This window comes from Podarcis filfolensis, assembly GCF_964270895.1.
Source record: "Podarcis filfolensis genome assembly, chromosome: 4".
Classification (NCBI taxonomy): Eukaryota; Metazoa; Chordata; class Lepidosauria; order Squamata; family Lacertidae; genus Podarcis; species Podarcis filfolensis.
In genome coordinates, this window is record NC_139607.1 from 53,025,606 (window position 1) to 53,045,922 (window position 20,317).

General features: G+C 41.9%; 1 protein-coding gene and 1 long non-coding RNA gene across 5 annotated transcripts in view; both read right to left on the reverse strand.

The window, feature by feature from the left end:
- The window catches only part of LOC310761408, a 123,677-nt gene that overhangs the window by 46,628 nt on the left and 56,732 nt on the right, over positions 1–20,317 (reverse strand). The gene's annotated exons all lie outside the window — the stretch shown is intronic.
- Positions 124–15,831, reverse strand: LOC310761405 (interleukin-10 receptor subunit beta-like). 4 transcript variants are annotated; one of them, XM_083611200.1, is made up of 7 exons: positions 15,435–15,831; positions 7,671–7,794; positions 6,820–6,980; positions 5,012–5,190; positions 4,332–4,482; positions 3,117–3,259; positions 124–2,369 (listed from the first exon to the last, which is right to left on the reverse strand). In XM_083611200.1, exons 1-7 carry the CDS (start codon positions 15,484–15,486, stop codon positions 2,151–2,153), a joined length of 1,029 nt encoding a protein of 342 aa, XP_083467326.1. In that variant the 5' UTR covers positions 15,487–15,831; the 3' UTR covers positions 124–2,150. The 4 variants fall into 4 exon arrangements, with proteins under 4 accessions (XP_083467326.1, XP_083467325.1, XP_083467324.1 ...); XM_083611199.1 differs by having other exon boundaries at positions 7,665–7,794; XM_083611198.1 differs by lacking the exon at positions 15,435–15,831 and adding an exon at positions 14,423–14,801.

Here is a 20,317-nt window from a genome sequence, read left to right on the forward strand (position 1 = left end):
TTGTACTTTAATCATTAATATGAGTAAGGGTATGAATTGTTAAATTTGTTAGATTTGAGCATTGCATCCCAAAAGTAACTATTAATCAGCTTCAGGAAGGACTGAGAGAGAACTTCTGAAAGGCTTCCATACATTTATTCAATCAAAATAGGAGGTCAGGTACCATCATTAAAAATTGAAATACATGCCAAATATTTTAAAATAAATAAATGTCCTCTTCTGCACATTTGTCATAAAACATAGCTTTGTCTCTGAAGCAGTGTGCATTTATTTCAGAACACTTATATGCATATAAGTGTTGTAATAAAACCTTGAGGTTATTTACAAAAAGAATAAAACAATAAAATTCTCAGTAAAAAGGCTAAAAGAACCATTTAAAACGGTAAAAAAAACAATAAAGATCAAACAGCTATGCCATACAAAGTGCCCTTCTACACATCCACTCAGAAGTAAATTCTGCAAAGTTCAGTGGGGCTTACTCCCAGGTGCATAGTAAAGGTAAAGGTAAAGGGTCCAGTTGTGACCAACTCTGGGGTTGTGGCACTCATCTCGCTTTATTGGCCGAGGGAGCCAGCGTACAGCTTCCGGGTCATGTGGCCAGCATGACTAAGCTGCTTCTGGCAAACCAGAGCAGCGCACGGAAACGCCATTTACGTTCCTGTCAGAGTGGTACCTATTTATCTACTTGCACTTTGACGTGCTTTCGAACTGCTAGGTTGGCAGGAGCAGGAACCGAGCAACAGGAGCTCACCCCGCCACGGGGATTTGAACCGCCGACCTTCTGATTGGCAAGTCCTAGGCTCTGTGGTTTAACCCACAGCACCACCCACATCCCACAGGTGCATAGTACTACAGTCTAAATAAATGGAGATTACTTCCGTGTATTGGAAAGAATCCAGTGGAAGTTCATAATGACTAAGGACTCGTCCACACTTCCACTTGTCCCATGTATAGAAAGCATGTGTCTGAGTTCCACACTTCCACTTGTCCTGTGCTTTCTAGGCATGGATCCAAGTGATTTTGCCTTTGCTCCAGTGCTTTTCTCTGAAAACCCTGCTCTTTCGTTCTAGATTGGAACAAATGTCAATCCAGAGAAAACCCAATTTGCTCTGATTCAGAGGGGTTTCCCGGGGAAACCGGTGGGACAAGCAGAAGTATGAATGAGCCCTAGGTTCTACTGAAGAGGGATTTAGGCACATACAAGCTACACATATGAGAAACTGAGCCGTTGCACAGGTATCCCCAGGTTGAAAAGCCAAGCACAGGAGCTATGTTTCCAGGGCTCAGCAATAGCTAAAAATCATCTTGTTCAGGGACATAGTGAAACAGGACAGTGGATAGTTGGCTGGTTTCAGTATTCACTCCTCTCAGGCCCTGGCTTTGCATGCGCAACACTAATTGGTGTTCATTATATAGCTAACATTCAGAACATATGGAAACATGCTACTGTGAACATATGTATCTAGCTGGATCATGGTGTGAAGACTGCAATCCCAACCCAACTCTATTTGTGCCTTTAAAAGATGCAATTGGATGCGCCAGAATAAGGTTGGAAAAGCATCTTGCAATGCAAATAGCATTGAAAACAATGCTGTGTAGATATATACCAGCTATACAAGATGTACATCAGATTTATACCCAATCCAGCAAGTGAGATGCACATAGGAGTTTGCTTACAGGGATAGATGTTCTTGCCTAGATCCTATGTATGATGGTGTTCTTGAATACAGACACAGTTTAAAGCAAATATGGATCAGAAAACATAATACTATGGGAGCATCATTTTTTTATAAATCCCAGTATGTTTCTCATAATGAATTTGAACTATTCTACACAATGCACAAATCCACTTGTAATAAAAGATTTGGAACTTCACAATTTTGATATGAGTGAACTTGCTTAACTAATACTTCATTGATGGTTTGTTCTAAAATTAAGGCTTCAATATATATAAAAATAAATCTTTAAAATAGATAATTTGTATTTACAAGATTATTTAAAAATATATTATAACAGAATAAATATAGTTTTGAAAAAATGTTGACAAAGTTAACAGTTTTAAATCTGTAATGTGCAAGGTGTTTGTTGCTTCCTTGAAAGTGCCACCGACTGCCTTCAAAACACACTTTCCACGTTTTTTTCTTCCACTTTTAAGAGTGTACCAGAGGCGTAAAATCTGAAACTTCTTTTGGCCTAAGGATTTCTTCATGAGAACCTTGGAGCAGCTGCTTTGCATTTCTCATTTGTTCCTCAGATTCATTATCGTTTTTTGACTCCTCTGAAAGGACAATTATCTTGTCATAGGACTGTTCTTCTCCTTGTGACTGAGATGCAAGAAACTGAGAACTGTAAAAAGGCTTGCTTAAAAACTGTGAGGGGAAAAAAGAGAAGAAAGATGAAGGAACTTGTTTTTTTCTAATCATTCCTGCTGCTTTTAAGAGACGCTTTAAACCAGGCATACAAATTTCCTATTTTCTGGTTGTCAGGAAAAACTAAAACATTAATCCAGGTGACTAACTGTCCACTACAATTCTAAGAATCTCAAAATCTCAATGCTTTTTCTTACCCTCAAGCTATAGATAGTGCCCTATAAACTATTATTTTTGAGGTGTCAGCATCATGGAATAAATTCTTAAACTGAAGTACAGTGGGCAAATAAATAGTAGATATTATTCATCCATATGTGGAAGAGGATCTGCATGGAGTCAATGGAGTCCCATTCCCCCACTGGCCCCCAGCCCTATGCATATAGTCAAAGTGCACTGTTCAGTCATATCTGAAATGAGCAGCTTCTTTGTGCCTCACAAAGAGCAATTTGGTGAGATAATGGTATGTTTTGACACCGTAGAGAACTTCAGTGAGTGTCACCATCTGATGGGACATTCAGAAGAAAGGATTATGATACACCAATGGAGGAAAAACGACCACATTATTGCAGCTTTCCCATGATTTTTTTTTTTTAACTGGGCTTAAACAAACCGAAACTATAGAGGGTTGTACTTCTATTTACATATCTTGGATCTCCATGGAGAATAATTGGTTGATGGATGGATGGAGTTTTTAATTAGTTTTAGCAACAGATTCTTAAGTAAACTGTAAAGTACAAATGAACAAACCTCTATGAAATGTTGTGGTAAATAATACGAAGGTAAGAAGATGTATTTGGCCCATCGATAAACATGTAAAATCATAAAGCAGATGAAAGGTAACAAAGCCAACACTGATAGCAGGATAATAGTCAGCTGCACTGTATTTATACCTACATGTGGGGGGGGGGAGGGAAAGAAACTGTTAATTCCTTTTGGAGTATATCATAGAGGTACATATTCTCCAACCCCTCACTTTCCTGTTTGAAAATTTAAATTCTTCATAAGACATTCCACAATAACAAAATTACAACTAATACAATATTTATATTTGTTGATACGGGCACAGAAGAAATGAAGATAAAATTTGGTCTGTTGTAAGCTTGTCTCATTTTAGCCAGCCATTTTCAGATGTAGAGTTCTTCTGTTCTATATAATAATTTTTTGTGCCTTCAAATCAAAGTCTGAGAGGCCTGACATGTTATAGGACATGGACCATGGGTAAAGTCCTTATGCATGTAAGCTTTTCACGTGCACCTGGACTAACTTAAATGCAGTTACCAAGTGTGCTGGGTGGTCCATTCAACTGCTGACAGCATGAGGACACCTGCATGCTAACATTCCACTGGCATGTGAATGGGCATATGCATTAAGAACACAAGAGTCTATATCAGCTCAGTGGACATCTAGTCCTGCAACCTGTTCTCATTGTGGCGAACCAGATGCCTATGGGAAGCCTGAAAGCAGGACACGAGCCCAACAACATCCTTCCCACTTCTGATCCCCAGCAGCTGGCACTCAGAGATATACTGCCGGACAGTGGATAAAGAACATAGCCACTGTGTCTAGTAGCCATTAAGTGTATTCAAACATGACTTGATCAAAATCTCAGATTGGCAAGTGCTGACCCTATGGCCCAAATCAGACCTTTGTTTTTGCTTCAATAGGAAGATGCCCTAGTTCTTCCTAATTTGGATGTGCTTCAGGAGCACAAAACTGAAGTATTAAAACCAAGATTCTTAGCTCATGCTCACTTACTTGAGTGTAAATGACATGAAATTCAGAAGGATTTATTTGTGAGTGACCGACCATGCATAGGATTAGCCTAGATGTTTTATATAAATCTAAGCACAAATCAGTGAGGTTTCACTTTAATTCAATCAATAAGTGGGGTGTGGGGTGGAGAAAGAGTACAGACTTTAAAAATGTCCTTTATGAATAGGTATTCAATCCATTAAATATTACCATTGTCAGTTGTAGTGATACATAAAGCGTTACTCCAGTCCCCATTTTTATTTAATTCAACAATAAATGCTTGAGCCTGAAGGCAATATGTTGTCCCAGGATCCAGATCAGGCAATGTTTTAGAAGACTGTGTTATATTCACATATCTAACCTAGTATGAAAGTAGGAAATTGACAAATGAGAATCTTAACAGCACAATCCTATCCTCCCTTCTAGGTCCTGCCCTTTACCTTAAATCAGAAGGCTATGCTTGGAAAGCTAGCTGGAGCCTACTGGCTCTGACCCACTTCCTACAAAACCTCTTATTGTTTTGTGTCACAGCTTAAGGCTTCTGTACATCAAAAAACATATGGCAAAGGATGCTGTCCCTTTCCAACCCTTCCCAGTGATGAAAGAATAAGGTGCTAAATCCTTATCTTAGAGAGGCCTGATTCTCCCATCCTACAAATCACTCATTACAAATCACTACCAGCAGCACACTTCTGTACCAGTAAACGAATGCTAGTAGAAGAGAATAGACTCCTACTGGAAAACTTACTTAGAAACTAACGTAGCCTGGTTGACCCTGTCAGTGCTATCTAATGATCAGGTTTAAGTTTTTGAGACACAGAACTCACTAAAGCTTTCCTGTACTTGTTTATGTAGCAACATATTTAATCACCATAACAGATTCACTCTACCTGTTCACCATCATAATCTTTCTTCCAAATTCGCATCTTGTAAGTCACAAAACCATGGCCATAAAAATGTTTTATGGAATATTTGCCACCATCTCTAGAAACAAGTGGGTCTGTGATTTGTACAATCAAGACCCCGGGTGTTGTAGCTTCAGCTTGTACAGCAGGTGGTTCAATGATTGCTAAATGAAGTGGAGGAAAACAAAAGTTAACAAATTGGTTTGTTTTTACTTTGCTCTTAGATCCATTTAAATACGCAGTACACCATATAAGAAGTTTGCTTTTTTTCACATGAGAAAGCACGAGAAAGCATTTTACCGTATATAGAATGAAACACTAGGGAAGACTAAGGATGAGGGCAGGAAGTGGCACCTGAATAGTTGTGGCACCATAAGAACACTATGTTATTTCTGCTTTTGCTAAGAACAAAAGCGGGAGTATGGAATGTTTTCACTGCCTCATCTTTTCAACTTCTTTTGAGGTTACATCGTCTCTGCTGAACAGATGGATGCAGGTTCAGTTTGTTAAACATGAATAAGAATGGTGCTTAATTTTGAGGGACTGATAGTTTATGCATTAATCGACTGTACTCTACCAAAATGCCTCTAGTTATAAGCCGCTTCATTGCTATGACTACTGAACCAAATTTCTATGTCCATGACTGAGAACAGGTTTCCTGTGGATTTTCCCAGGAAAGGTCTGGGGTCATAGCCTACATATGTTTTTTGAAGCTTTATGACAGAGTATAATCAAGCACATCATATTTCTCATTATATCATAAATGATCTGCACTTCCTCTCAAAGCACCTCAGCTACCTCTAGCTGTTTCTTAATGGATGCCTTGCGAATCGATTACCAAGAAATAATGCCTGCAACTAGCCTTTGGATTCAGAAATGAAGAAATAAAATATAAAATATATACAGGCCCACTTATTCTCTGGCTCCAATAGCATTTGAATGGTTTCAGAAGTATTTATTTTGGTTATAAAAAGGTCCAAATGCATGTCACATTTTATGCACACCAACAAGCTAACCATCATAATATTCCGAAACTGCAATTAGTAACACTAGCTTGAGAGACAGAATGTGAAAATGACTGTGGGGCCATGTCCCCACCTCAACCCTCCAGTATTTTGACATAGCTATTTTGACTTAGCTTTCACAAGCCTTTCTCAGTGCATTGTTCAAACACAGCAGAGAAATACCCGGCTTTTTTTATCCAGAGCGTGGGTGTAGGAAGGGGAGTGCCTTCAGGGTAAGATCTATAGAGAAAGTTTGCAGATAGCATAGAACTGTTTCAAGTGGACAAATAAATGGGATCAAATTATAAATCCTTTGGGAACACCGATCGGGAACCTGTGGTTGTGGGCTTATAAAACTAGCTGCTGAAAGAGTACTTTGGATGAAGTAATCCAGGTAAATCAGATAAATGGAAACTAAAATGAAAAGTGAAACTATTCCAAAGGGCACAACAAGCCAAAGAGGCCCACAGGAAGCTGTACAAGCAAAGGAGTGGAATCCTAGGAGTGTGCCAAATCAGAGCAAAGGTTGTCCATGGGAAACTCTCACAGTCTATGAAAAACACAGACATTTTACTAAGTTGAACATGGTCTTGGAACTTATGCACAGTATCCAACATAAGCTGAGTCCACTGAGCATACTTAGGTAGATATCACCCTGTGCCTTTTTCTTTGCTCTAATTGGCCTTAACTAACCCATCACCATGATGTTGTTCTAAAGAAACCATATTGTTAAGCCAGACAACACAACCTTTAAAAATAATATTCCAGTGAACTTGAATCTTTACTTACTGTCACTGAATGGTGTGAAGGTGATGTTTACCCAGTTTGATCGCTCCTCCTCAACTTCAGTTCTAACTCTTACAATGTAACTACCATGTATAGGGATACTTGAAATATTGCACTTTGTGACGTCAGTTCTTTGGCATAAATCAGTGAACCCATTTCCATATCTGTAAAAATGGAAAGAAAATCAATGTGTTATTGAGGAAAGAATAGCACGCTCTCTCTCTCTCATTTCAGGCAACAATTCATTTTCAATTCTTAAAAGTTGTATAATCCATGCATCATTTGAAACATCTATCATGTGGTATCCTTGGGCAGCTCCCAGTGCCCTTACAGAGCCCAGTAGCGATGACTGCTCTGGAGACCCTTATCCCCCCACTCCCAGGCTCCACACTCTGATCAGTGCTGAGTGGCTGCATCAAGCTATCCTTTAATTCCCCTTTATCCCCCTGCCCCAGCATCTCTGGAGCATAGTGAGAAATCAATAGGGTGCCTAGACCTAGCCATACCACACTTTTTAAAGCGCTGCCTCTACAACAGTCACCAGGGACCACTGATAGAGAAAGGTGCCCAACACAGGAAACTTTGGCCAAGGGCTCCACAAACCTGGAGCTGACCCTGGCACATTCCCTTTTCCCTCCCTTGCACCAAAGCATCCAAGACAGGGGGAGGGGTGGCTGTGGAAGTCTCCACAACTACAAGAAGGGGGTCTCCGGGGGGGGGGGAGGGCGGGGAACTAGCTGTCAACAAAGAAGATTTGCTTTGTTCTATGGCCTCTGTGATGCCCTTCCATAGATCATATGATTGTGCCCTTAAAATAAACTATTAAAATTATAAGCCATTTCACTCACACATACACTTTATACTGAACTGTGTAAGTCATGCTTCCTTTGTGAAAATTAGGTGGATCCCACTGGAGAAAAGTGTCGAACATAACTGAATGAAGTCTTACATTCTGAGGTTCTGGTACCATCCCATGCACTGTAAATACAAACATGATACGCTGTTTAAATACCGGTATGTGGCCTTGAATTTCTTTCACTGGTTGGAAAAATGCATTTAAACAATTTAGGATACAAATGTGGTTAATTCTTTCCTCCTACGCTTTTTTTAAAAAATACTGTTTTTATTTATTTTCATGGTACAGAAGATAAATTTTGAGAAAACAATTGTTACAACAGTAAACCACAAGTAACTTGTCCTGATAAAATTACAGACTTTTGTCATGCCATGTGCTAAAGTTTCGTTTGATTACCACATTTCCCCATGAGTGCTAGGTGGATTCCTGCCACAGTCTGAACAATTGATGTATTCAACAAACGTTTGCCATATGTTATAAAAGGTATATGGATTGTGTTTGCTCTTTGCCACTCTCACCTGGCACGTTAGTTTCTCAGCCAATGCTATTGACCATAGTCTGTTATACCAAGAATCAATGTTTTCATCACCGGTTTTCCAACATCTGGCTATCTCCATAAGAGCAGCAGTCAAAAGAAAGACTAAGAGGTGATCTTTAGAATAATCATGAGCAGACGGGATCCTAAGCCCAAGTAGTGCTAGTGCAGGGGACATTTCAATTGTTTTGTTGTATACCAAGCTTATTAATCCTCCTACTCTTAAAGCACTCTTCCCCAACCTGGTGCCCTCCAGATGTTTGGACTACAGCTCTCATCAGTTCCAGCCAGCAAGGGTTGCTAGGGTTGTAGTCTAAAACATCTGGTGGGCACCAAGTTGGCAAAGGCTGTTCTAAATCGTCACCATCCATTTGTCATTGTTGCTACTTCTTTATTAAGATACAACCTCATCTGTATCACCTCACCTGTTGTGTTATTTTTGGTTCTGAGATTTACAGCATGATAAATTTATTCAGAAAATGAAGGTATGGAAGGAAGGTCATATTTAAATCACAGAAGGATTGAAGGAAGATGGAAGAAAACACAGGGATATGTAATAAGGAATATTGAAAGATGGAAGAAAGCATTATATCAAGGATGTCAGAAATACAGAATATAAAAGTAGTTAACCAGCATTACTGAATACAAAACACAGAGCAGCCAGCCCTGCCATTTGGCAGAGGGAAGCAAGAAGCAGGATACTCATAAGAGACCAATGAATCGTGGCATATATGTTACAGGAAAATGGAATTTGGTTAAATATTAGGAAATCTTTTTTCACTATGAAAGTGGTCTACGAAAGGCTTCAACTGGAGGTTATCCAGAAAGGGCTGAACAAACATCTCTTTGTGAAGCTTTAGCATTTTTCTTAGAGTCAAGGGCTGCATAGATGACTGAAGGGTGACTTGTAACTCCCTTTTACGATTTATGAGCTGATTTATGTCAATACTTGCTGAAACTTTTGTTTTTTAACTAGAAGGCAGAAAACAGAGGGTTTTTTTAAAAAAGTAAAATACAAGAATATATGGTAAAATATGTTGTGAAATAGTTCAATTGCAGTCTGAAAATGCATTTGATCAGCAGTGAATTTTCAGTATCAGTTTACTCAATCTTGTAAAATACCATGATTGTTCAAGTGCTATGACTCGAGAATGAATCATATTATATTACACCCATCAGTTAGTTCATGGTGCATGGCTGTCCTTCCCTGTTCTTTGTATGTTTTTCAACTTATCTTAGTTGCTACAAAACTGAAACTAGAAAATGTTCCATTATTTTCAGAGTGGATAAAAATGATCTTCAAGAGGTATTTAAATGTTGATCTCATTATTTCAGCTCTCAGTTCGGATTCATTGCCTATAACAACTGCAGGTCATTACAATATAGCAAAAGAAATATATCTACTACCTTGATCTTATGAGGCAATTTCACTTTCCTCCTTATATCTTTCTGATCAGTACCATTAAGTGTGGCATAAACCAGGGCTGGAGTACCTTTTTAAAGTCTGAGGGCCACACTCCCCTTCTGGGCAACCTCCCAGGGGCCACATGCCATTGGTGGGCAGGGCCAGAGGCAAAAGTGAACAGAGCAATGAATGGGAATTCTTCCTTTGTACAGTAGTCAAGTTTCTACACACATACCCCTAGCTACCCTCCACTCAGCCGAGCAAGAAGCATTGCCACAATCTAGTAGTTTGGCATTTTTAAGTTAGTCTCTGGCAACCTGGTGATTGGACTATAACTTACAGCTGTGCTGGCTGGGGGGCAGATGGGTGTTGTAATCCAAGATATATGAAAGCTGGTGAAGGCTGAAATTCCACTTATTTCAGCAGGATTTAAATGCACAAAATGCACCAACTACATTACTTTTGCAGTGAAAGACCACTTTTAGTAAGTACAGTGGTACCTCGGGTTAAGTACTTAATTCGTTCCGGAGGTCCGTTCTTAACCTGAAACTGTTCTTAACCTGAAGCACCACTTTAGCTAATGGGGCCTCCTGCTGCTGCCGCGCCGCCGGAGCACGATTTCTGTTCTCATCCTGAAGCAAAGTTCTTAACCTGAAGCACTATTTCTGGGTTAGCGGAATCTGTAACCTGAAGTGTATGTAACCTGAAGCGTATCTAACCACTGTACTGTGAATTAACAATACAAAGCATTATACAATATTTTTGTTCACAGTGGTTTAATTACTGGGTAAAAGCAATTGCAGTGTAATGTACACAAGAATGTGGGATTCAAAGATGTTTGGCTCTAGAAGTTTCCATATGAAAGAACTTTCTACAACTATGAATGCAAGATGCAGAATGGACTATGCTATGCCACTATCTGGATAGAATAAAGAGATCCAAACTCATCTGTTTTGCCTTACAAGTGGGAATGGAATCAAGAGTCAGCCTTGACTGGCACCTTCTGAGGCTCACACTCTCTGCTAGAGAGCCCCTTCTCTTCCTTGCTGTTGCTGCCTATCCTCATGCCCTCCCCAAGCACTGACTGAATGAGAAGGAACCACTGCCTCCATTCATCTTTCACTCTTCCACTGGGCTGACCAGTTGGACTGACTGGCTGGACACAGAGGAAGACAACAGATGACTGGGCAGTGGCAAGAAGGAGGTATGCCCATTTCTGGAAAGGCATCTTGCCCAAAAGCCACTATTTATTAAATCTGTATACCACTCTTCATGAGTCTGACGAAACTGCGGGAGACAGTGGAAGACAGAAGTGCCTGGCGTGCTCTGGTCCATGGGGTCACGAAAAGTCGGACACGACTAAACGACTAAACAACAACAACAAAACCACTCTTCGTCCTAAGATCTCAGGGCGGTTCACAGCATAAAAACACAGGATAAAAATACAAAACACATAATAAAAACATGAACAAAAACAAAACAAACCAGTAATCCCCATTCCCTTCAAAAAACCCTATGAAACCCTGGAGCCAGCAATGTTTTCAACATGACTTTCAGTAGCATGCGGCTATAATCAACCCTTAGGTGCTTGCCAGTTTACACACTGGGCTATGAAAAAATAAGCAGTCCTAATCTCACTCCAGCCTTTGATTTGTTAACATAATAACTGTCTTCTTGGATCAGACAGGGAGTTGATCATTCCGTCTCCAGCTGTGGACAACAAGGTGCCTCTGAGAACCTTATAATCAGAGCACGATCGAAGTATCAATCCTCTTTCATTCCTTTACACAGGCATTCCATTCAGCTGACTTCACTGAGAAGAAGCATGACTGGATTTGTTCTCCATGAATTTGTTTAATCACTTTGTAAACAGCATCTATCCGCCTATTATAGGAAAATTTCACAACTATCAATCAGGGTGTATGTAGTCAAATTTTGTTATCTATGAGAAATGGATGGTTGCATCAGAACTAACAACCCTAAGATTAAAAAGAAAGAAAGAAAGATGGCTGTGTAGCCCATAAGAAAAATTCCAAAATCCATATTAGGGCAACATCTTTATTAGGCCAGTCAGACTATCACAAGATAGTATGCCAACGCTCAGATTTTCTAGAACTCTTCATCCAGACTATGGCAAAGAAAGGAAGTGTGGGTTCATGCAGGTGAATAAAAGATGGGGAGAAACCAAAAATTAACCCATTTAAAACCTGCGGTACCAAGCCCATATACTACCTGAATCTTGATTGTATAAAGGAAGTCAGTACTGTGTGCAATCTCACATGTTCTACACAACTTCTATATGACTATATTGTCCCAAATAGTGCAATGAGAAAATACGTTCTAATTACTGACGCTGCTGTTCAGTTATGAGCTGTACACCTACAGTTATATTGGTAATAAAAAAAGACACTTGGTTTTAGTAATATTTCTATGAAAGCATCAATCACAGCTTTCTATTGCTTAAAGTCTTGGTGTTCTTTCCCATATTTTAGTGTGTTTCCTTCTAGTTTCATCAGATAAACTGAACTATGGCTTGGATTCAGACTTGCATTAATGGTGGTATGCCACTTCAGCAAAAGGGAATTCCCCAAAAGGGATGTCTATTTTACCACCTGTATTTCCCTAAGAACTTAATCTGCTGAGTCAGGCCATCTAATCCACAGCATCCTGTTCCCACAGGAGCCATCCAGATGTGTGGGAAGCCTGCAAGTTGGACATGAGTACAACAGCACTCAGCCCACCTGTAATCCCCAGGAACTGACATTCAGAGGCATGATGAACCCAGTGCCATCCAATAACAGACGAAGCATGGGTGTGTAAGGCAATGAGGCGGCACTTTCTTGAGGAGCAGCCACCAACTGTTTTGCTTTGCTTGCTCACTGTGAATGACACCGTTGAGATCAATCCTTCCTGGTATGTTACCCAAAGAGAGAGGATGTGTGATCAGGAAGAAACTTCCAGTTGGAAAGAATAGGTAAGGCATCAGAGGAAGTGTTGATTGCAAGTGAAAGAGGAACGCTGAACAAATATGTGGAGGCAGCAGCTACTCCAGAAAAGAGGACTACTTGATCACCTGCCCTCTCTCACTGGGCAACAAGAGGATGGAGAAGAGGATTGGGCTCATTAGGCCCAGTGCCTGTTCTTGCACCACTAACATGGAGAGCACAGGGAAGCCAGCAAAGATGAGATTTCCACAACCAACCAGCTATGCTGCACTGCTGGGGGAGGGGCAAGCAACTGGGCAGAGGTAGCTATTTGCACTCTCTTTAGGCAGCTCCATGCACCTCATCCTCACTGCTGCTGTGTCCAAAGAGGATGAGCGAGAGATGGGATTGAGTAGTAACTTGTCTTGTTTGCTAACTTCCTTCCCAACCAAGCGGCACAGCTCAAAGGAGAAAAAACTGGGAGGGTGAGTGTGTACTCCAGGGGGCTTCATGGCTGTGTGTGTTTCCCCTCACCTGCATCATTCTAGCTTCCAGTGCAGGTCAAAGGAAGCGAGGAGAGAGTCATATTTACTGCTTGATTGCACCAGCAACAACTGCTGGTGAACTGCTTTTTCTTCAAACGTACAGTGACAGTGTCAAACACGTTTCTTTAAAATTGTTTAATGTAAGGCACAGTGTGACCTAAAAAACTGATTTAAGTTTCACCAAAGATACAGCTGTTCCATCCAACTATGACAGGCACTGGAGTTTCTATAGGGTGTGTCTGGTCACCGTCTAAGCCGAGTGGGTTGATTTAGATCAATTATTTAGATCTCTAAGGGGGGGGGGAGAGGAGAGAGACCAATTTAAATCAATTTCCCATTGATACTTCTTTATATGTTTCCTAAACAACGGTGCCAATCTGACTTCTAAACCATGTTAATTCACAGCTGCTTGTAAAAAAGCCAACAAAAGTTACTGACATGGAAACTACCTTGTTGAGAGCTGGCAGGGCAGGGATATAAAACTGCATTCCTATGCTGGGCATGGAAGAGGACTCCCTCCTCCAGCTGTCTATTTGGTTTATTTGCCAAGCACAAAGGAGGAACAGAGCAACCTGTCCAGCAAGTCCACTTGCCTGAATGAAATGCCTGGTCACTTATGGCAACCAACGCAAAAGTGAAAAAGATCATTATTACACTTTTGTTTCATTATTGCAACCAGATCCTATGTCTTTCGCTTCGGAGGACTGGTATGAATGAACTTAAATCATAGTTAAACTATGGTTTAAATGGGAATGCACTGCATACATATTGGTGCACACAGCTGAAACTGCTGGTGCTTCACTCCTCTCCTGCTCCTGATGAGCTTCCAGGAAACAAGTTGTGGTCTAACTTAGCATTGCTTCCAAATCCAGGCTCATTGTTTGTTTTAAAAAAAATGAGTCAAGAACAAACCTTGGTTATGGTTCATGGGAAAGAAACAAACCAGAACCTGAGTTCAGGTGCAACGCTATGCCAGACTATGGCTTAGTTCTCTGCAGCAGCAAGACCCACAGAAGAAGCGCCCTGTGCAAAAACACCCCTATGTGTTTCTGAGGCTCCGTGTATACACACCGTCAGCCGTGTGCATCAACATGTGCGCACAGTAGGCTACGACAACAAACTATTGCCTGGGAGCCTCCAATCTGCCTTTGATCTCATCCCCACCCACCTTTTTCTGTTTTAACAGTACAAATTCTACAAACACCTTCCATATCTCCTCAGAATCATTTCTCCTGCATGTTCCCTGTCTTACCTTAAAGGCACTTGTTAATTTATCATTAACATACCATTACACCTCCTTATACCATACTAATATACCTCTTTATACCATTACAGTGGTACCTCTGCGGATGGGATCCGTTCCGGAGGTCCGGTTGGATCCCAAGGTTTCCGCAACCTGTGGATCGCTTCTGCGCATGCAAGCTCGGCAAAACCCAGAAAAATACTTCAGGGTTTGCCGCATTCGCAACCTAAAGTTTACGTAAACAGAGGGTTACGTAACGCGAGGTACTAATGTATTCCATTTTATATTCTGCTTGCCCCTTCCACTTCCTAGCTATAATAATTTGTGCTGCTGTCAATAAATTTGTGAGCAAATGCTTCATAGCCTGCGAACCTTCCACCCCATCGTAAGTAATGCTACCTCCGGACTTTCAATCACTTTTAACCCAGTGATAACCCTGTTATTTCCTTAAACAGCCTTCGGCCCCCAAAATGTACATATTTACACCCCCACCTCATGTGAACATAATTCCCAGTTTCCTGGCATCCCCTCCAACATAACATCGAATATTCATTGTTTATTTGATTTAATTTGACCAGTGTTAGATACCTTCTCCAAACTAATTTATGATAGTTTTCTTTTATTCCTATGGACAACATTTTCAACCCATACTTCCCCCCATATTTTCCTCCAGCTTTGACTATCTGCCCTGTCATCTCCTTTCCCCACACCCCTTTTAATTGATCTTCTTGATCCTCCATTTCTACTAATGTTTTATAAATCTCACTGGTTCCCTCGCCCCCGCCTTCTGATGACTCCAGGCTTGCCATAGGTCCGGAAAAATCCCCGATGGCGAAACAGCTCAAGTAGCTTAAAATCTGGGTTTGTTCCCACACAATCTGGGTGGTTTCCTAAAAAAAACCTTAACAACTTTGCGGCTGTGTCAGGAATTTTACTTTTCGAAATATAGCAAACCCTGATGGCTCCTGGTGGGGGGCAGCAGCCGGACACGTGCGCGGGAGGCGCAGAGAAATCTCGTCCCAATTCCGAGGGAAAACAGCAGCTTCTGGCCGGCCGCTCCCAGAAGTAACCCCGGGAAGCCCTGGACGAGAGGAGCCGCCCTTTCCTTACCTGACCAGAAGAGGCAGCTGCAAATGAGGCAGGGCCAGCCTCGTGGGTCCATCTCCCACGAAGGCTCGCTTCCCGAGGGGGCAGTCGGTGCCCCCCAAAACTCGCCTGGGCGGACTCCTCCGTAAGGCTCTCTCGGAGCGGCTCAGTCACGTCCGGGCGCCTCCTCCTCCGACCTCTCCCTTCTCCTTTCTGCGCTTGGCTCCCCTCATAGCGTCCAAACCGCGTGGCCTCAGCCCAGCGCGGCCACTTCCTCGCGCTCGCTGTCTGGAAGCAGCCCAGGTGAACCTCGCTCCCCGGACGAAACACACGGGAACTCCCGCCTCCCGACGCTGCCCTGGGAGGCGGGAGGCAGCAACGGAGCCGCGCCCTCAGCGCCCCTGGCGAGCCAATAGCGCCCAGCAAACATCGCAGGTGCTGCTGCTGTGTGTCCCTACGGCCTATGAAGCCCGCTCAGGAACTGTAAAGAGGAATCATTCCCATCTGCCTCAAGCCATCACATTCTCTGAACGCAGGGACCAAAATAAGATAGGGGACTGTTTTTCATAGCCAACTCATCACAAGCCCCTCATAATTAGATATTCCCAGGTGAACAAACAACACTGAATTTATTAAAACCTCAATCGTCCTCAATCAAGAACATAAGAAGAGATCTGCTGGATCAGGCCCAAGGCCCATCTAGTCCAGCATCTGTTCTCACATTGCTCAGCCAGAAGCCCAACCAGCCGCTCACAAACAGGACCCGACTGCAGCCACACTTTGGCCACTTGTGATTCTTAGTGAATGGTGTTCAGAGGCATACTCTACTGATCCACGGCTACTATGGCCACTCAGCAGGGAAAATACCCACACCACCAGCAACCCAGAAAAATACATCACCCTCTCACTGATTTGTTCTCATCCAGGGGGATAACTTTAGTCACAGCCAAGTACACATGCCCTTGATTACTTGCTGCTACTGCTGCTCTGTGTATATAATAAATGGATAAAAAGCTGATTTGGCTGGCATATTGCACTTGGTGCATTCAGACACATGCTGGGTAACTTTGCTGCAAATGTCTGTTTTCACTCTTTCATTTACCTGATTCTCTTGCATTGATATGCCTCCTTTTCCCCCATCCTGGGGCTGAAGTTAATGTACATGTTGCCCCATCCAGACAGTGGCCAGACCCAGATCTTATTTGCTTCAGCAAGGCGGTGGCCTCATATGCCTTCTGACGTAAGCATGGAACTCCACATGCTTACTTGTATTTATTTCCATTTTAGTCCATCCCTACTCCAAGGAGCTCATTGTTCTCCTCCCTGATTTTCCCCTCACAACAGCCCTGTGAGGTAGATTTGTCAGAAAGAACGATCAGGCCTAAGTTGCCCATTGAGTTATATAGTGGATGAGAGGAATTTAAACTTCGGTCTCTCTCGTCCTAGTTCAACAGTTGTTGTTTTTTTTGAAATAGTTTTTGATTTTACGAGTATATAATTATAACAATACAACCATTCACATCCACATTTACAGATTCCTCTGAATCTCTGGAGTTCCTACCTCCCCTCCATGGATCCTATTAAACCTTTTCTACTGCATCTTTTCCAACACTCATCATTCCAAACAAGTCTTAACCACTGTAATAAAATTTGAGCCTAACAAATCTAAGGCAGATTTATGTGTTGCATGCAATATACTTGAGAGAGAAAAATTGTGATGGACAAATGCAATCTAAATTTGTGCAGAGAATTTCTTCTGAGAGTCCTAATTTGAGGAACAGCACTACTGTCCTTGAGGTTTGTCATCTTTTTGTAGACCAGAAGATCTGTGCCATTACAAACAGGGTAGCAGGCATGAAGAAAATTTGTTCTGCTTTGCCTTGAAATTGACTTGGTTTGTACACGACGTTAAGCCAAACCATGGCTTAGCACAAACGCATGTGGGATCCCAGACAGAAGACTACAGCCACTGCACTCTTCACTTGGTCCTACTGCTGCTCCGCTACCATGTTTGAATGACGTGTTAAGTCAAACCATGGCTTAGCCTAGGTGGTGTGGCAGCAGGAGGACTGAGGGAGAAATGCAACGTCCACTATCTCCTTTCCAGAAACCTGCAAACATGCATGCTCACACACTAATCCTTGCTTTGGTTTAGCATTATGTGAGAACTTAATGCCGCACTTCCTTGAGGAGGTAGTGAGACAGACGGGTATCTACCAACTTCTTCTCAGTGCAGTTTTTTTTTAAAAAGGAAAAGAAAACCAGCTGCTCTGTTGAAAAATAAACTCAGACAACACAATAACTTGCATTGCAGTAGATTAGGAAAAAACTCACAAGATGCAAATACAAATATTCTCACCAAGAATCAGTGTGCATACAGTTTCAATGAAAAAGATTCCCCTTCTCAAAGACCTAACATTGTCAGTTAACATTCAGTTTCAGTGATTTCTTAAAGTTTAGATTTACAGGATGTTTTAGAAAGGCCCTAGTGGGACTCACTCCAGAAGTGGTGTTCAAAACAATCTGCCCAGCCTGCAAGCCATTCTTGAGATATTTTCCTTTGCCCACCCATGGAAAGCTCCTTCTGCCTAAAGCACTGCCAATGGAAGTCCCTCCTGCCATATTAGGCAGAATAATGAAATTAATAATCCCACTCCAGAGATAGAATATCCAATTCTGGGGATAGAAGAATATAAGGGGAGTCCAGCTGGGTCAGACAAAAGTTCCATGTTGTCAGATATCCTCTTTCTCACAATGGGCAATCTGGTTCTAGGAAGACCACAATCAGGGCATGAAAATACCAGCCAAGCAACTGGTACTTATGTTATTTGCATTCTTTACAGTTAATCCAGTAAACATGAAACAAACAGGCAAAAGTACAAGTATACAAATATTTAAAATTTCTGTTATACACTCAAATAAAGTATGAGTTTCATAAAGTTCCTAGCAATATCTGTGGGTTACCTTGAACCTTATTGCACCAGTAAGTTATAAAAGCACTATTCCCTCCCGACACACAAATAATCATATGATTGCCTTGCCTCTCTACCTCCTGTTATATTTCTGAAGCTCAATTCAGATGAGACTGAGGCACTGTTAGTCTTGCAGACCAGATGGATGGAAGGTTGCCTGCTTTTGCTGGAGTTTCACTTCCTCTGAAGAGGCGGGTACTCAGCTTGTGGGTATTAATGGATCCATGGCTGTTGCTTGAGGCTCAGGTGGCCTCACAGTAGTTCATACTTATTTATTTATTGTACAGTGGTACCTCGGGTTAAGAACTTAATTCGTTCTGGAGGTCCGTTCTTAACCTGAAACTGTTCTTAACCTGAGGTACCACTTTAGCTAATGGGGCCTCCCGCTGCCGCTGCGTGATTTCTGTTCTCATCCTGAAGCAAAGTTCTTAACCCGAGGTACTATTTCTGGGTTAGCAGAGTCTGTAACCTGAAGCGTCCGTAACCTGAAGCGTCTGTAACCCGAGGTACCACTGTATATTCATTAATTCACACCCAGTTCCATGTTCTCCAATCCAATTTCCTGTTGGCTGACATATTGCATTTGAACTGCCCTGTGATCTTCAGCTGAAGGTTGGTATACAAATTTAATTAATTAATTAATTAATTGATGGAAACCCAGGAGGCAGGGCTAGGTTGTCTAGGTTTGAAGGGGGGCAGGGGAAAGTGCCTTCTGGTGGGCCCTTCCTTTCAGTGGGCTCTTGCAGCTGTGGCAGCACAGGATGATGCTAGGTCGCTAGGTCAGGGGTATTGTGGGCAATTCAAAGGGTTGCTAGGTCCAGCCTCCTAGTGCTTTTTGGAATGCTAGGACAAAAAATTTCTAAGGGGAGGCATCAACAGTGGGCCCTGCCAGGGTGTTGGGTGTGACTGACAACTGCCCAAGGAGGGCATCCAAAAGGGAGTTGTATGCAGAGTGTGATTTTGCTGCAGTTTGAGAAAGCAAGTGCAGGAACTTTGACTCAAGGCAGATTAAAACACTGCAGTGAGCACTATTTAAAAATGCTTGTGTGTGGTGGAAGTCCATGCGGAAGTGGTTTACTACGCTGAATACCACATAGTTGAGATTGCAGGCGCTAGGCAAGAATTTTTCCTCTATAGCCAGGCCTCTGGCTGCTTAAACAATCTATGGCTTTTAAAATGTATTTGTGGGAGGGGGTTACTGGTTTTTGTTGGTTATTATAATATTTTGTGTTTTCATTTTGTATTTTTATGCTATAAACCACCCTGTATTCTTCAAATGAAGTATATAAATTTAAAAAAAGTTAAAAAAATAATTTAATCATAGATACTGTACCATATTGTGGGGTAGTACTTAAGAGTGTATGACTAGAACCTGGAAGACTAGGGTTCAGGTTCCCACTCAGGCATGAAGCTCATTGAATCAGGTCTTTAATGTTGTGGCATCAAGACCTTGAATTTTCTCCCCTTGATTACAAGGTGCTGCCTCTGGTGCTTTTTCGGTGCCTATTGATGACTTTCCACTTTCAACCGGTCTTTTAACCTGAGCTCTTTCCCAGTCTGCCTCTGTATTAGAATTGCTTTTAAGCCATTGTTACCGTTTCCTCGCTTGTTGCTTGCTGCCCTGGGCTCAAATTTAATAATCGGTAAATAAATGAAAGTAAGACCCGCCCGACAAGGCTTACATTCTTTTGCATTAGGCTGCAACCCTATCACCCACCTGGCTGCAAGTCCCCCTGAACTCAGCCGGGCTTAGCAGACACGGGGCAGAGATGCTAGGGAACAGGAGCAAGACACGCACCACCTCGTTCAAACGTTACTCGCAAGCAGGGTGTGCATTAAAAATTGTCGCTCAACCTCTTACAAACCTGACCGCTAAACTAAGCTGGCTTTTTCCAGGGGGATGAACACAGGAGGAAGAATTAAAAAAAACCCACC

Excerpts from the sequence above, each read along its gene's own strand:
- LOC310761405 (XM_083611197.1), bottom strand. The coding sequence starts at position 14,543 with ATGCGGCAAACCCTGAAGTATTTTTCTGGGTTTTGCCGAGCTTGCATG. Across the intron at positions 7,795-14,422 it reads AACGGATCCCATCCGCAGAG|TGCATGGGATGGTACCAGAA; the intron begins GTACCACTGTAA and ends TTGTATTTACAG. Across the intron at positions 2,370-3,116 it reads TACCACAACATTTCATAGAG|TTTTTAAGCAAGCCTTTTTA; the intron begins GTTTGTTCATTT and ends TTCCCCTCACAG.